The sequence below is a fragment of the Zerene cesonia genome, chromosome 2, assembly GCF_012273895.1.
Source record: "Zerene cesonia ecotype Mississippi chromosome 2, Zerene_cesonia_1.1, whole genome shotgun sequence".
Classification (NCBI taxonomy): Eukaryota; Metazoa; Arthropoda; class Insecta; order Lepidoptera; family Pieridae; genus Zerene; species Zerene cesonia.
In genome coordinates, this window is record NC_052103.1 from 936,464 (window position 1) to 951,782 (window position 15,319).

General features: G+C 34.7%; 2 protein-coding genes across 2 annotated transcripts in view; both read left to right on the forward strand.

Annotated features, from left to right (window-relative positions):
* LOC119835316 (collagenase-like) overlaps positions 1 to 5,833 on the forward strand; it is a 6,897-nt gene extending 1,064 nt beyond the window's left edge. The window contains exons 2-7 of the mRNA XM_038360074.1: positions 1,218 to 1,377; positions 2,974 to 3,140; positions 3,435 to 3,536; positions 4,501 to 4,646; positions 5,205 to 5,313; positions 5,538 to 5,833. Of these exons, the coding sequence (XP_038216002.1) occupies positions 1,218 to 1,377; positions 2,974 to 3,140; positions 3,435 to 3,536; positions 4,501 to 4,646; positions 5,205 to 5,313; positions 5,538 to 5,833 (980 nt within the window). The remainder of the gene's footprint in view (positions 1 to 1,217; positions 1,378 to 2,973; positions 3,141 to 3,434; positions 3,537 to 4,500; positions 4,647 to 5,204; positions 5,314 to 5,537) is intronic.
* Positions 5,834 to 7,255: 1,422 nt separating this feature from the next.
* LOC119834692 (ATP-binding cassette sub-family A member 5-like) overlaps positions 7,256 to 15,319 on the forward strand; it is a 39,748-nt gene continuing 31,684 nt past the window's right edge. The window contains exon 1 of the mRNA XM_038359144.1: positions 7,256 to 7,502. Within this exon, the coding sequence (XP_038215072.1) occupies positions 7,429 to 7,502 (74 nt within the window). The 5' untranslated portion in view covers positions 7,256 to 7,428. The remainder of the gene's footprint in view (positions 7,503 to 15,319) is intronic.

The window sequence follows — 15,319 nt, forward strand, 5'->3', positions numbered from 1 at the left end:
TCCTCAAAGTAAATTATATCAAAAATTCAAGTTTTAATCTCAAATTCGCATTTACCCTACCCATTTTCTTGGACTACGAGGATAGATATCTTCCAATAATTGTGGCCTTGAAATTAACGGAAATTTATAACGATAAATTCATTAATACGATGAAACGATTTATTCTATGCATTATCTTATTATAGATTAGTTATGATTGTGTTATAATTAATAATTAATTGTGATTACAATTTATCGAGGAATACGTTTGCATTGATAAGAATATTTTATCTTGGATATGGTGGGTTTCGTCCCCACAATAAAATTAATATTTACCCTTGATGTATTTGGGGTAGATGATATTTTATTTCTTTATTGACAAAAGGTTTTATGTATTATGTACAGATTAAGTATCCATACGATGCGGGTAACTAGTCATAAAATAGATTGTATTATAAAATTAAATTTGAATAAAACGAACCCCGACCTCATTTTATGTTTTAAATTAGACATAGTGTATTTTACTAGTCAAGTCATTTGATAACCTAATTGTGAGCTGTGAAGATATTGAATCGGACTTTTTGTAGCGGCCGCCATCTTTGACCGACATTCAATTAAAAAAACCGCATCGAAATCGGTCCATCGGTTTGAGACATACAATGCTATAGACTAGCTTAGCATAGACGTTTAATTACAGTTACTACGCGAGCCATACAGACTATTTCCAAATAACAATGAATTTTGAACTACCTTTTAACATTGACACCAACAGCGTTAAATGTTGCATATCATTCATGTTAAAAACAGTAATGTAATCTTAGCACAAATGTAACTTAAGAAACTTTTGAACTGAAGCCGGAGGTCGTCACCTATGCCACAACATAAACATTTACTCATCGTCGCTTATGTACAGATAATATCAAAAAAATTACAATAATTTCTATAATGTATCCGGATTTATAAATTTGTTAATGTGTGTTATTTTTGACTATTGTATATTTTATCTACCTCTGTATTTTTATAATATGGCAACTAATTAATATATTACGATACTTATAACGTTATTTTATTAATAAATAACGCGGAGCTAATGAAATTTGCATGCCCTTTGTGGTTAATGTGTTGATCATATTGTAATTTTTGTTATCTGTTGTACACACGTTATGCCAATAAAGAATTATTATTATTATAAACAATTTTGAATTTAGAATTCAGTTAATCTAAAATTTTGCATCCAGCTAACACGGGCAGGATTGTCTCTGGCTGGGAGGCGGAAGAGGGCCAGTTCCCCTACCAGCTCTCGCTCCGAATGGTGAACAACGAAGCAGCTGTGTTTGCGTGTGGTGCCACCCTCATACACAACGAATGGGCCCTCACCGCTGCCCATTGTACTGCCATGTAAGTTGGTTTAAGCTATAAGTTTTTGTAGGCAGAAGTTTTTAACACGTTACATACAACGTATAGGCCTCTTGGCATATTTTGTAGTGCTCATGCACAGATAATTTAATACATACTAGCATAGATAAAGTAGCAGTAGAAAAAGATTATTGACCTGCAATGACAGTTCCTTTTTTAATTGTTGGCTAAGAAGAAGTATAAGTGTCACAATTTTGAAAATTTTTTATAGATGTGAGGTCTGCTTTGCACGTGTACATTCCAGAACTAATAACGTACATATATTTAGAAAGCTACTCGTATTATTGACCTTTATCCCTATATAAGATAAAAGAACCTTTTGTCATATATATATATATATAGAGGTAGACACCTATATCTAATATATAAAATTCTCGTGTCACAGTTTTCGTTGCCATACTCCTCCGAAACGGCTTGACCGATTCTTATGAAATTTTGTGTGCGTATCCGGTATCTATGAGAATCGGCCAACATCTATTTTTCATCCCCTTAAATGATAAGAGTAAGGCAGAACAGCGTTTGCCGGGTTAGCTAGTTTAGTTATGTTATTATCTAATAACATATCCATAAGAGATTATTAATAAGAGAATATTGTAATGCAGTTTCATTGTACCCATTGAATAATATTAGCATTATTTAATGAAGTTTATACATCTCTCTGACTTGGGGGAGAAAACAGGGGTAAATGTGCAACTAAGCCCCCAATTTGCATAAAAAGTCGAGTGTAATAATTGTATTATTATAAATAACTAGCGGTCCGCTCCGGCTTCGCCCGTGGTACATATATAGCCTATAGCCTTCCTCATTAAATGTGCTATCTAACACTGAAAAAATTTATCAAATCGGACCAGTAGTTCCTGAGATCAGTGCGTTTAAAGAAACAAACAAACAAAGTCTTCAGCTTTATAATATAAGTATAGATTAAACTCTTTATAAAACTCTCTATAAAATATATTTATGACGATTAAGATCGAAAAATTACGTGTGAATGTTGTGTAACTCACTTTGTCTCCCCGTGACCACGCTCGCTTTAAAGTGTTCGAAACGTCGGGTTAATAATATAATGAATAGATCGCGTTTAAAATCCGTTAAAAAGTTTTTAATTTCTAAACTCACACTTTGTCAGCGTCTTAAACTAAAGACATCTTTAAATAGACAACGATGTGCTGATGGCGCTGATTATAGTAAGTTTGATGTCTTATTTCATCAGTGCCATTACCACCTTACCTCTGTTACCACCAGAGAGTTTTGACCGAACTGTCACTGGTTCATTTATTTCCTCTCACAATTCAATACTGTATTAGAGTTTCTAGCATTCATTCTCCACTAACAAAAGTCAAAATCACACTAACATTATAAATGTGAAAGTTTGTTTGTTTGGATGTTTGTCCGTCAATCATGCTGAAACTACTGCACGGATTTTGATGGAATTTGGTATACAGACAGAGTATGAGCTGACTTGGGTGATAGGATACTTTTTATCACGATTAAATGCTCCCTTGGGGTAAAACATCTTGGTAACCGGGCGAAGCCGGGACGTGCGTATGTTCATAAAATTAATGGCTTGTTTTCAATCAGGCGTGTGACCATCGTAATCCGTGTCGGTGTGACTCACACCACTCGACCAGCGATTATCTTCGAAACAACTGAGTACTACAACCACCCGTTGTACGTACCAGAGTGGCCCTTCGTTCAGCCCAACGACATCGGTGTCATCAAATTCCCTAGACCTGTTGAATATACTGGTATGTATTGAATTATAAAGACCGCCTTCTTGGTACAGTGGTAAACGCGTGAGCGGAGAACCGAGGGGTCCTGGGTTCGATTCCCCGTGGGGACAAAAAATTCTCGGTCTGGCAGGACACAGAAGGCTGATCACCTTCTTGTCCATAAAGAAAATCGATCAGTGAAACAGATGTATATCATCTGCCCCATACCCCAGTACGGGACTTCACTTGTTGTTGTATTTAATTATAAAAAAAAACGTTCTAAGTTTGAACATTCTGAATCCAGGTACTTCACAGTTAATTATATTTCAGACGTGATCAAGCCTATCAGGTTGCAGTCTTCAGTAGACAAGGATAAGAACTATGAAGGTCTCGTCTTGCTCGCCACCGGCTGGGGCAGGAACTGGACTAATGGTAAGAGCATTGCTTGATCAGCTTGTGTTTTCGTATTTCGTTTGTATATCTTAATTTTACTACGCAAAGACGGCAGATATTGGCCACCAAAGAACCGAAATCGACGCCACCGAAGAAGGCGGGCGGTATATTTAAGGATATTTTTATTGTTACCTGGAAAAAATAAGTTTTCAAAATAAAGACACTATTTTTAAGTGATCGAATTGTTCTTGTAAGTAAATAAAATGTCTAAACCTAAATAAAGCAATCATTTTATACGGAACATGGTAAGCTCAGTTGAAGTAACCTTAAATTTATAAATAATTACCGATTACAGATGACAAATCTTAATATATATAAATCTCGTGTCACAATGTTTGTCCTCAATGGACTCCTAAACCACTTAACCGATTATAATAAAACTAGCTGTGACCCGCGGTTGAAACCGCGTAAGCGTGCTGCGTAACCGTATCCCGTAGGAATATCGGTATAAAAAGTGTCTTTGTGTTATTTCAGTTGTCCAGCTATCTACGAAGCGCAGCTAGTGCCTCTATAAAATTTAAACATAATGTTAGCTTTGATCAATCGCGAAGCTATACATGGGAAATTAAAAAATAAAGACAAATAGGTATTAACCTATATCACTAGATAGTATAAAGCAAAATAGCTTCCCGCGTCTGTATACATACATGATTGGATCTTTAAAACTGCACAACGGATTTTGACGGTTTTTTTTATAGAGAGAGTGTTGTATTCACGAGGAAAGTTTATATGTATAATAACATCGATTAAACAACCCCGAATTTAACGTGTGCGAAGCGAAAAAGTATACCATAAAAACCTACCAAATATCGCCAGAGAGGGATGGAGAGGGATGGATTTAGAATTCTGTCACTTCGAATCCTTTTGCTATATTTGGACGAATAATATTCATTCGTGAGCTTTTTTCATCGTTCATCTAAGAATTTATTTTTATTATAATTAGGTGTGTCCCCCGAAAACATGAACTGGGTGTACCTCACCGGGGTATCGAACGAGGACTGCCGCGTCGCCTTCTCTGGATCATCCACCATCGTCCCGTCCACCATTTGCGCTGCGTACTACAATGTGTCCAGTCAGTCTACTTGCCAGGTGAGTATATCCAAGTTTATTGAACATTTATAAAATACTAGCAGTCCGCCTCGACTTCGCTCGTGGTACATATATAGCCTTCCTCAATAAGTGGGCTATCTAGCTCTGAAAGGTTTTTTTCAAATCGGACCACCAGTTCCTGAGATTAGTGCGTTCAAACACACAAACAAACTAAAAAACTCTTCAGCTTTATAATATTAGTATAGATTGTACCTGATGCTTGGACTGATAAATAAAAGAAAGAAGTATGTTAGTAATAAGTTGAGAGGTGAAAACTTCTTGATAAATTACTTAGGGAAATTCTAGAATTTATTTTATCTATAATAACTAGATTATTACTTATATTATAAACGCTAAAGTCTGTACGTTGTTTGCTCTTTCACGCAAAAACAGCTTATTCTTTCTGTATGCAATTTGGTACAAAAATGGATTATAGGTCGGATTAGCTCTTGCTACATACAGCACCCGCATATAGGTACCCACGTAGCCTATGGGCTACCGCGCGAGTGACTCCGCGGATTACAGCTAGCATTATATAATGAAATCATTTGTTCACAGGGTGACAGCGGCGGTGGTCTCACCGTTGTCGACGAGGATGGAATCGTCTCACAAGTGGGCGTATCCTCTTTCGTATCCTCCTCTGGTTGCCACACACCCATCCCTGCTGGTGCGTTTGATTTGTTTATATCATTGACTAGCCGCTGTTTGCAGCTTTGTACACGTGATTAAAATGAATGTTCATTGTACAAACTCTTATCCCCTATTTTATCCCCTTCAAACTCAAATTCAAACTCAAAATCGTCTTCATAAAGGCGAAATTGATTATTTGAAGTGGATGAACTCAAAAACTATTTGATCGATGTAAGTTATTCTACTATATTCTCGTTTTAGGTTTCATTCGTCCCGGCCACTACCACGATTGGTTCTACCAAGTGACTGGAATTAACTTCGACTGGGTCCCAGGACAAGAAGAAGATAGTGAATCCAGTGAAAGCGAGTCCAGCGAATCCAGTGAAAGTGAGTCTAATGAGGATGAGGATAATGAAGATGGAGATGACGAAGATGGTGACAATGAAGATGGGGATAATGAAGATGGGGATAATGAAGACGGTGACAATGGAAACGGAGATAATGAAGATGGAGATAATGGCGGCGAAGAAGAAGAAGCTTTTGCTTTGAAAATGTAATTGAATAAATATAATTAATCACGCGATTAATGATAATTAGCGCATGGTTTTATTTATATTGTTAATATGGCTGAATAATAACTCACTTATTTATAGTAGTTATTACTAACTGATATAGTAGGTAACCTTATCCTATTAATATTATAAATGCAAAAGTTTGTATGGATGTATGGATGTTTGTTACTCTTTCACGCAAAAACTACTGAACCGATTGCAATGAAATTTGGTAAGCAGATAGCTGGACAACTGGAATAACATATAGGCAACTTTTTATCCCGATATTCCTACGGAATACGGACTTACGCGGGTGAAACCGCGGGGCGCAGCTAGTAATATATAATATAGTTGACTACGATCCCTATTTAGATTATGCTATTATATTATTATTTGTGGCTTAACAAACAAGATAAGGTTCGGAAGAGGCAGAACATAATTCTAATATCGTAATTTCAAACATACTTGTCTAGTTCTTTTTTTTTTACATAAGGTAAAGGGTTCAACTTAATTTAATCGTTTAAATTATCAATTATTCCAAGATTCCATTCCGATAAATCAATTTAAGCTGGTGCTTAAAAACATATGTAATTTCAAATTAAGAATGAAAATAGTGTTTTCTCGAGATCTTATGTAACTATTTGTCAAACCTTCTTGCTTTGTTTGTTTCTTTTTTAAATGATTTTCGTATTTTAAAATAATTCCTTTCGAATCAATACGGTTTCTTTTTCCATCAATTTAACTGATAGCAATAACGTTTTGAAACAAAACTTTGTTCTAAGTCTGGGAATTCCTGGAAATTGTATGAGTGAGGAGGACAGGGGAAGGGGTATCTTGATTGATAAATAGTTATTCTTCCTAGAAGAAGTAAACTACGAAAATTATTTTATTAGATGATATACTTAAGTATATATGCGCAAACACGTAATAACTGTATATATATCATGGTTTGTTCGAGTTATTCCGTCTTTTTAACCTATGTGTGACAAAGGAAACCCAAAAACAGATCCAAATTGGACTAAAACCATATCGTCTGACGTCGTATTGCAGTGGTTGTAGTGCGCATGCGTGAAGATGATGCCATAGTTCATATTTAAATTTTAACATTTTATAAAATTTTAAATATATTCAGATGCAACACCTTTTATTACATTACCGTATAATGTTGAAATTTAAAGCGGGGAAAATATATAAACATGTCCGCAGTGCGGTTTTCATTACATATTTTATTTTCTCTATAGATTTTTCTCCTTCGTTGATACTTTTGCAAAACAAAATAATATAATTACAAAACTCAATGTTCCAAAATTTGCTCTACCAGCACTAGTTAAAGTTAATGGAAATCCTCATTTCCCATGAAAATGGAACATTAAATGACTATTGCAACACTGCGATACGTTTGGCGCGCGCGCGAAATGCCCCCACAAATCAACATGGCGGTCGTCCGGAGTGCGCTCCTAGCGTACGTTTAAAACGCAATTAAACACGCACCGTTCACATACCCGTCTTATTAAATGTGTTGTTCGTGTATCAAAAATGTTACAGTTGCAGTGTTAAGAGTTGTTTGATATTTATACAGTCGGTGTGTTATATTGTGTTGCATGAGTGACCATAATGGGGTGCTGGGTAGTGCGCGGGATGGACGCCATTCACCGGCCAGTACTGAACAGCTAACGTTAGTAGAACATTTTCAAATTAAGTACACACAATTCGATATATTTTATCTGTATTTTTTGCGTTATGGAAATGTTCAATTATTTATGCAATATTCGATTTTTGAACGTTAAAGTACAATTTTAACGCTCTCATTTTTAAATTTATTTTAGAATGATTTGAATTTCTATCAATAAATTTCTTGTTAAACAAACATTAATGGGCATTCTATAAAAAGAATTCAAAAACGCAATATTTTAAGGACAATACAATAGCATTTTCTTGGAATCAATTTATTCGATTATGATGGTACGTTATGGAAAAGAGGGCTTGGTTAAGGCTTTCATGAGTTTCCACACCCCTAAAAACACTACTACATAGGTACATTGAATATAAAATTTCATCAAAGACTCTTAGAGGCCTTGCAACTGACTTGTCCATTGTCTTTATCGCTCGCTATAAGTAATATCTATTAAACCGAAGTTATATTATTTCCACAAACCAATAATTCGAAAAATTATAGCTGTTAGACTGAAAGTCTATTTGACTGCAAAAATAATAAATGATGTCGTAAGTTTCTCAAGACATAAAATGCCGGTTCGTGCAGTTTTTTCCAAAATGGACGAATAACAAAGAAGCAGTGCCAAATGGTGTTTAAAACAACACAAATTAAGAATCTAATGCATCTAAGAGTTTAGGTATGTATAAGAAAGATGTCTAGAAAAAAAATGTCTTTCAAAACTACGTAGAGGACGGGTTGCAAAAAATTGTATTTGTACAAATAATTTAACAATGGATGACGCATTTAACTTTTTGCCAGTATATTATTAATATTGAATACAAGAAATGCTGAAAACATTTTAAAGGTACCAAAAATTCCATACAAATGATTTCCTGGCGTCTGCAATTTATCTCGGATAATTACAGAGCGTTGTATTCTACCTCTGATTTATTTTTATTTTTAAACGATACACCAGATGTAACCAAGCGTAAAAAGGTGGATTGAAGATATAAAAAATATAGCAGGTAATTAACAGTAAAAGATAGCTCTGGATAGAGATATCTGGAAAATGTTGGAGACCTATACACGAGAAGGGATCAAAGGACATTAAGAAAACACATAAAAGCTAAAAGAAAATATAAAAAACAAATGAAACGCTAATGAGTGCAATTTATGCTATTTTTAACACATGACACAAAATCATAGATTAGAAGAAAATGCTTTATTATTATTAAATGTAAATAGAGTAATAGCAAGATGTTATCACATAGTACTAATTATCGAATTTTGCCGGCTGGATATAAGCCAAGTACCTACTGACGCGACAAGCTGCGTCACAACTCACAATGTTACATAGCTGCGAAACGGGAATCGTTAGTTCGTATAGTTGTACCTTGAGTTATTCAATGAGACTTCTTATAGAAGCATTTTTGAATCGTCATAACACAGTTGTTGATAACATTTACCATCGGTTCGGAAAGCAGATTCTACAGAGAAGCGCCGGCAAGAAACTCTGTGGTTGTTCTATTCCAATCATTCAATATTTAAAATAAAATAAATAAAAATCATCTTTATTTAGTTCTCACAACATTAGTACATAACATAAACTTAAAGTTACAGATAAGAGAAAGGATAACGTTGTGAGAGACTATTACAATACAAGAGATATTTACAATACATTTAATTCTACATAGGTAATAAATAATCCTACTAATATTATAAATGCGAAAGTTTGTAAGGATGTGTGTGTGTTTGTTACTCTTTCACGCAAAAGCTACTGAACCGATTGCAATGAAATTTGGTATGTAGACAACTGGACAACTGGAATAACATAAAGGCAACTTTTTATACCGATATTCCTACAGGATACGGACTTACGCGGGTGAAACCACGGGGCGCAGCTAGTATGTATATATATAATAATGGTTCCAAAGAACTATCCAGTCCTTTGTAGTAAATACAAATATTGAAAATGGCAGACGATTTGATAGTCGATATAGATGGATAAACTCAACTCACAAATAGTATGTAAAAATTATCATCATCAGCCCATGTATGTTCCCTCTGCTGGGACACGGGCCTACTATAAGGGTTCAGGCTATATACACCACGTTGGCCAAGTGTGGGTGAATCGTGGTGAACTTTTGATTCTTCGACATGCCGGTTTCCTCACGATATTTTCACGATTTTTTCGTTTATTTTTTAAATTGGTAAAGTAGTTCCTGAGATTAGCGCTCTCAAACAATAAAACTGATCAGATTAATATTATTCTAACGTCAGGGATCTATTTTGTAAAGATTGATATATTTAGCTAGCTTTTGCCCGCGGCTTCGCACGCGCTAAATTTGGACTATCAGATATTTTAACAGATGTTATTATGTATATAAACCTTCTTCTTGAATGACTCTATCGATTAAGAAAACCGTATCAATCCGTTGCGTAGTTTTAAAAATTTAAGCGTACATACTCACAAAAAAGCAAGTTTTATACTATGTAATGAAGCTAATGAATAAGTGTTTGTTGGTTCATCCTTTACATCATACAAGAAACTAGTAACAAGCTATTATGTGGCTTTATTTGTTGCAATTTTGCCGAAGATTGGATGTTAATAACAAAGTAGACTAATAACAGACTATCAAGCATTTAATCAGTTTTATACCTAACACCAATTTTGTTGAAACAGATAGAGATATTGTTATAGGTCAAAGATATACAGTATACATTGTTACGAGGTTTTTTATTATGGCATTTTAATTTTTATTTTATTTAGATCATTGATCGTCTCTTGTCTTTTACCTATGATAATCTTATCTTTATCTTATCCTATACCACTCCTACTAGCCTACTTCCTACTCCTACTCATATTATAAATTCGAAAGTTTGTAAGGATGTGTATGTTTTTGTTGTTCTTTCGCGTAAAAACTACTTAATCGATTGCAATGAAATTTGGTACGTAGACAGCTGGACAACTGGAATAACATTTACGCAACTTTTTATCCCGATATTCCTACAGGATACGGACTGTCACGGGTGGGACCGCGGGGCGCAGCTAGTAATTAGTAAAATGGATGGTTTAAACTGGAATGAATAGATAGGATTTGTTTTCGAGCATTTATTTGATTTAAAGGCGCTTTATGGAGTCATGAAGATTTCTTCTTATAGAGTTAAGACAAGATAACTCTACTAACATAATAAATCTGATAGTAGCTCTGTCTCTTCTGTTCTGTTCTCTTTTTTATTGTTTTTTTTTTGTGTAATAATAAATAAATAAAAATAAAATTATTACTATTGCAATGAATACTTCAGTAGGAATCAAATCAAATGAAACCAATGACAATAAATAAGTTATATAAAATAGACTATGACTTTATTTGTATCTTCATAACAAATTTATGTACATAACATGTTAATACATGGTTAGCTTAATATATTGTGAGAGACTGGTGCCTGGAATAGCTTACAAAAGAACCTAGGATACAAGTCACCAGCCGCGAACTGATATGAAACAATATAATATTTTCTTGTGTTTGATTTTATCGCGTTTAAAAGACTTTATTTCTTAAAATTAAATAATATAATATTTAAGTGGTAGGGAAATGCGTTTATCGAGGACCGATTATAACAGTCACATTTCGAGCATTTAATTCGATCATCATTTCTTAGCTTTTAAGATCTGAATTTCAAGATAGAGACAGCAAGAGATACGCAGCGCCATTTACAAATTAAAGACTCGACGGATTGACGTGAAGTGTTCGAAATGTTATAACAAAGAAGATCCTTTAACTTTAATTTTTAGTTCAATAATATCCTACTAATATTATAAATGTGAAAGTTTGTAAAGATGTGTGTGCGTTTGCTGCTCTTTCACGAAAAAACTACTGAAGCGATTGCAATGAAATTTGGTACGTAGACAGCTGGAAAACTGGAATAACATATAGGCAACTTTTAACCCGATATTCCTACGGAATACGGACTTAAGCGGGTGAAACCGCGGGGCGCAGCTGATAATTAATAGTTTGATAGAAGATAAAATAGGGAATTAAACTTTTAGTTTGATAATAATGAATAAATTATATTTAAAAATCTTTAAATGTATACTCGTAATACTCGTGCAAAATCAAAGAAAATAACATACACATTTAAACATTTTATAATGTAGACTTAGAAATATCATCATTATTTATTTGTCTGTCGTGTCGCATAGACTGTATAGTGCTACTGTCTCTAATAGAGATAAGATAAGCTTGTATATATAATACTCGTCTTTTATACTAGTGAGAATTCACTGTGACTCCGTGTAGATAGAGTTACGTTCGTTATTGATTCCCTTTGTAGCGACGCAATTCTCTGAATCGCGCTAGTGATATGTTTTCCATACAAAGCATATAATAATATAATAATAAACGGGCACATTTTCCGCAACTCGACGACTAGCGCCTATTTTGCGTGAAAAGAAAAGGAGGGGGTAGCCAATCAAAGTTGGAACCATCCCAGCTCCTCCATAAAGCTAAGCAGGTTGTGTGGGCTGCTGAAAACCTCAGGGAGGAATATATTACAAAACATATTACATACATTAACATACATTTATATGTGGTAGTCGAGCACGCTTCGGCACGAATTGGGCCAGCTCGCACCGGGGAAGTACCACACCCCCACAGTAGACCGGCGTGAAATAGCATTCTGCTGTGTTTCGTTCGGTGAGTGGGGGAGCCGGAGGCCCATATCCTTTTCCTTAACCTTCCCAGTCCTTTCCTTTATTCCTATCGCCAATCCTTTCTTAATCCCTTCCCAAAAAGTAGGCATTTGTAGAGGCGTTAGGTCCATTGCAGACCTTAAATGTTACTTACTCTCCAAATGTTCATGGGCGGTGGTAGCGCTTATCCCCAGGCGTCCCACCAGCTCCATTGCCGACTGTAACATAAAAAAAAACATATATCATACAGTCGTTACCGGTCAAAACCATAATATATAATTCATAACATTTAGTTTTTATCTGTTGTAAGAATTATAACAGCTTACTTTTCACCCGCGGTCGCTTGCGTAGTCAACGTCTCCTGGGAGTGAGACGGTTTTCCGCTGTTATAAGTAGCATATAGAATCTGTAGCCACCTATCTATCTCCAAATACAAAATTAATATTATAAAATATCTCCAATGCGATGTAAAAGGAACAAACAAACACTTTCGCATCGTAAAATTTCAAAAATCTTCTCACGTAATTAATCAACGCTACCTTACTTTACGCTTACCTTATAAGAATCGTAAAACAACAAAATATACGTGAATTTTTCGCGAAACCAATCTCATAATGAACATAAGCGGACAAGCGGTTTGAGTTTCAATTTGTTTGTAGATTTTCATATTGAAACTTTAATTCGAACTCCAGAACTCCTGTTATTTTTAACAAAATGCTCAGACCTTCTAGCAAGATAAGTGTATTAAAGTGGAGTTGCCTACCTACCTACCAATAGACATACCGGAGTCCCGTATCCTTTTCCCTCACCCTTACCAGTCCGTTCCTTTTTACCGGCGTCAATGTTTTCCTTAAAAAATGCAACATTATTTAAGTCTCTAACATTATTTTAGACTATATAATATTAATGTTTTGTATAGAAAATAACTTTTCATATTATTTATTTATTACTTTGTGTCAAGTATTATAGTGGATACTCGTAAAGATTTGGATTATTTGATCGTCGCTCTGTGTATTAAGAAATATGTACAAAATAACATTAAGAATGATTAAAAAAAAACAAATGATAAGCGTCCTCAGCCCCCAAAATATAGATCAAGAATAGAAAAAAAAACTTTTTGAAACTTTTCGTCGAAGCAAAGCAGAACAATAAAGAATTTATAATTCTATTTTTAAATTCAAAAACGACATTCGAATCTTCTGAACAGATTCAAGATGGCGGTCAGTAATAGCATTTTAAATAAGCCGGAAGGGTTTTAATAATTAATGAAACGTAATGGAAAAACCGCAAACTATGTACACGTGTTTGGGTCTCCATCTTATTAATAGGGTGATATATTTTTAGCCAAGCACTTTGTACCGCTAATAATAAGTGTCCAGAAATACGCTACTGAATATGCTCAAATGCTGTTTTTTATCATCATGATATCTAGGGTGTGCATTTGTGCATAAAGCACTTTTATTATTAATTATATAGCTATTCGCCATGGTTACGCCTGTGGTACATACTCGTATGTAGCCAGCCAGCTCAGTGAAAGAATTGATGAAATTTGTCCAGTGGTTTTTGACACAACGATACAAACATACAAAAGTTTCCTTTTCATAGTATTAGTGTATATAATATTATTTATGTGTAGTTGGCCAGCCGCCGTGGCAAATGTGAAAATGAGCCAAAAAAATATTTAATTAAGAAGGTAGGTAAAAGTGTTCCTGTATATTGATTCAGTTGAAAATTTATGAATGTGCATTGTTCATTCTAGAGAATCATTTGTGATGTAACTTCTTATAGCTTTACTAGGTTTCCGGCTGCGGATTCAGTAGAAAAGAGCTGTCTTCCCCGTTCCAGTGGGATTTCTGGGATAAAGTTTCTTTTTCTGGTCTCAAACTATACATGTACCAAATTTCAACCAAAACGGTTTAGTGCTTTAGGCGTGAAGGAGAGACAGATGTATAGAATGATTAGGATCTTAGCGTTTAAAATAATTATTTTTTATCAAAAATTGAAACTAAATTCATATAATTGCTACAAGGAAACCCTTCAATTTAAAACTGTAATTTCGATTTTATTATTCAGTTACTCATGTAAAAGCGTGCAGGAAACTTCTATTTAAAGACACAATAAATCAATAATACTGCTGTTGTTAACTTTATTATGTTATGACTAGCCAATAATCTCGGCTTTATTCGGGTTCATCATTAGACCATATATGTTTCCACTGCTGGCCACACACAGGCCTCCTATGAGGGTTCATGCTATAATCCACCACGCTGGCCAAGTGCGAGCTAGCAGATGTCACATGTCGTCGAACTTTTTTACACGCTTTTTATTAGCTTCACCTGTATGTTTGTATGTTTGTTTGTTTGTTTGTTTGTTTGTAACCGACTTCTTTGGGCGCGATTTTGACCCACTTTAAACGGCCAGATTTCGTTCAAACTTTGTAGATTTATTGAGGACCGATGACAATACACTAATTTGATAAAATTATTCCATTTTTCAATTTGCAAAATATGATTTTTGTTAAAGCGTGTTTTTTAGTTTTTTTAAACTATTATTTTATTATTATCGGACATGCCGGTTTCCTTTCCAACAACTACCTTTAAAGGCACTATGCAAGAAAATAATGTTATGAATTTTAGGCACTATGCAAGAAAATAATGTAATAAATTTCAACAAAAACATAAAGATTAAATGTTGTTTAGTCAGGAGAGTTTTCATGGTTTCCTAAAGTAAAAGTAATGCCACTAGACGGTTTAGATAGCTCTTTTATTTTCCTCCCTGGAATTAATACTGCTTTAAGATGTCATCGTTACTCCCCGGGTGTTCTGTAAATCCGAATTGATGCATCCTGATAAACTTATAACGTTATAAAGATATGATTGTGCATTTCATTGAGCAAGGTCTGCAAGGTACACTTGATAGAGTAAATTAAACCATTTGAGAATGACTTAAAGTTCAAATTCGAACAGATCGGATATAATCTTACGATTATATGCACGCCTCAAGAGATGCAGTCAGTGGGTCAGTGAAATGGGACAGATGCCAAGAGATGGCGCTCTGGAAGCTTCTTCCGACGCCGCCCTGTCTGCAGAGGAAGGTCGAAGCCTATTCAATAATACTTCGCTTTACTAACCGACTTTGCTAAATG